Source organism: Sinocyclocheilus rhinocerous, unplaced genomic scaffold (genome assembly GCF_001515625.1).
Source record: "Sinocyclocheilus rhinocerous isolate Xijiao unplaced genomic scaffold, SAMN03320098_v1.1 scaffold2107, whole genome shotgun sequence".
Lineage (NCBI taxonomy): Eukaryota > Metazoa > Chordata > Actinopteri > Cypriniformes > Cyprinidae > Sinocyclocheilus > Sinocyclocheilus rhinocerous.
Window position 1 is genome coordinate 29,022 of NW_015638562.1, and position 2,176 is coordinate 31,197.

At 47.5% G+C, this 2,176-nt stretch overlaps 1 protein-coding gene across 1 annotated transcript in view; it reads right to left on the reverse strand.

Moving 5' to 3' along the window:
• The window catches only part of LOC107749699 (membrane-associated guanylate kinase, WW and PDZ domain-containing protein 1-like), a 22,546-nt gene extending 21,890 nt beyond the window's left edge, over positions 1–656 (reverse strand). Inside the window, exons 1-2 of the mRNA XM_016564845.1 lie at positions 519–656; positions 98–443 (exon numbers count right to left, since the gene is read on the reverse strand). Of these exons, the coding sequence (XP_016420331.1) occupies positions 98–443; positions 519–656 (484 nt within the window). The remainder of the gene's footprint in view (positions 1–97; positions 444–518) is intronic.
• Positions 657–2,176: the final 1,520 nt, after the last annotated feature.

A 2,176-nucleotide genomic window follows, 5' to 3' on the forward strand; every position in this document is an offset into this window, starting at 1 on the left:
TTTCTGTAGAAGGGCCTTGCATTGTGGCAATGCTGGGTGCCTTCTGGTGCCTGCTTTGGATTCTGGGTTGTGCAGTACAGAATCAGTGGGGTCTTACAAACACCTTTGATGGAGGCCTTGTGCTTGTTAAAGGCCTTCTGTGTCAGGTCAGGCAGTTGTTGAATAGGCATTGTGTGGCAGGCCATAATGCCTAAATGGTGACTTAAAATAGGGTGGAGGTTTCGGAGGAAAAGGCTCTTGAAGCTGGTGTCCTCCTCCATCCCAGGGTAATTGCGAGCTCCGAAGTAAGCTCGTCGAAGTCTGTGGTAGTAAGCATGGGGAGTTTCATGCCGGCCCTGTTTGGTGTCTAGGGCAGCGATCAGTCCGTGTTCAGACTCTGGGTCTGAGAATTCCTTTATGATGGCTTGTTTAAACCGCTGGTAGTCTGATTGGATGTGTCCTGGCTGTCGAGTCAGGAAGCATCACACCTCTGGGCTAGAGGTGATCCAGAGCAGATAGAGTCTATCTTGGTGGTTCACACTGGTCCAAGACTGCAGGTAAAAGTCAATGTCTCGCAGGTAATCATGGACGTTGTGGTCTCCTGCAAGTTCTGGTGTGAATGCAGGGATGTTTCTGGCCATTCGGTTGAGGTCTTTGAGTGTCACTCCATGTGTCATTTCAGAGTTTGTCTGAATTGATCCTTTTCCTTCTGCGGCTGCAGAGGTTTCCAGGAAACTGACTTGTGAAGTGTCAAGCAGAAGGCTTTTGCTCCCCCTCCTTGTATCTGTGTACAGGGGTGAGGGGGTTTACACTGCTGGCAGTGTGATGTGCAGCAGGGTGACTTTTACTTGAGTCCATGCACAGTCTGTAGGACTGTTTCAGTTATTTCTGGGCCATGTCAAGCTCCTCTTTAATGTTGCAGAATTGCTGAGTTAGGGTTTGGACTTCAGCTCTGGCTGCATGCAGATGGCCTTCTAAGGCCTTAACTCTAGTGTCTCTCTCATTAAGTTTCACATACGCTGTTTTTAACAGTGAACTGGTGATTTCCTTCTGTTGCACCATTCTGTAAGGTTCCTTGTATCTGTTCTGTGCTTTCTCTCGTTGAGCAGGTGTCAGTTCCCTTTAGAACTCTGTGGCTTGCAGGTTCAGTTCATTTACCTCCTGTCTGAGGCCCTTGAGGGTGTGGGCCCAGAAGAAGATGATGCTGGTCAGATCCTGGTGGTTCAGGCTAGGTGTCAGGTGTCCACTTGTGTCGAAGTCTCGCTGTTCCTTTCTCTGCCGTTGCAGGTCGTTGGCTGCTTTGGGCTGAAGGATGTCCATCACAGTGCTCTGCTGGGTTTCCAGGTGGTCCTAGTGAGCTGGCAGGGCTGGATGTCTGTGGAATGTCTGCGACATACTGGCACACTTGTGGGAACACCAGAGAGAGAGAGAGGCAGAAGGCAAATGCAAGTACGTACAGAGGTGTAAAGATATCTGTATGGGGAGTGGCTGTGTAGGCCGTGTAAAGTGTGAATAGCTAGTGAGGGGCAACTAGTGAGGTAGGGTGCTATGTTTTTGTGTTCGTGAACACAAAGAGAGAGTTTGAGTAACTTTGTTGATGGGGCTGTAAGCAGGGGTCAGCTAATGACCGGGCTACACGTGTGGTCAAACTATTACTCAAAGCACGTAGAAGGTATCAAATAAACAAAACTAAAATAAAATCAGAAAGAGACAGCGGAAGAAGGAAGGGCTTTCTGTCAGGGTCCTGCCCTGACAGTCATGTCTGTTCTGTCTTTGTTTAAAGTTTCCTTGTTTGTCTTGTGTCTGAGCACATGGCTTTGTCTTTGTTTATGTTGTCCATGTGCTACTCTCGTCCTGCCCCCTTGTTTCCCTCTACCACGCCCCCTTGTTTAGTCCTAGTCTAGTCCTCGTTAACTTGATTGCGTACACCTGTTCCTCATGTGTTCTGCTCCTTTATAGTGTGCCTCTTCCCTCATGTCTTTGCTGGTTCGATGCATTAGTTCATTGTGTGTAAGACAATTCCTTGTCAGTCTACTCGTCATATTAGTAGTGTTAGATTTTACTCTCCTAGTCAGTCTAGCTTTGCATTTAGTTCTCTTGAAGTTTATTAGGGTTTCTTTGCTTTTGTTATTTTGCTCTAGTCTAGTTCCTGTCTCTGTTTGCTCTAGTTTTCTCAAGCCTCTAGTTTGGTTTCTTT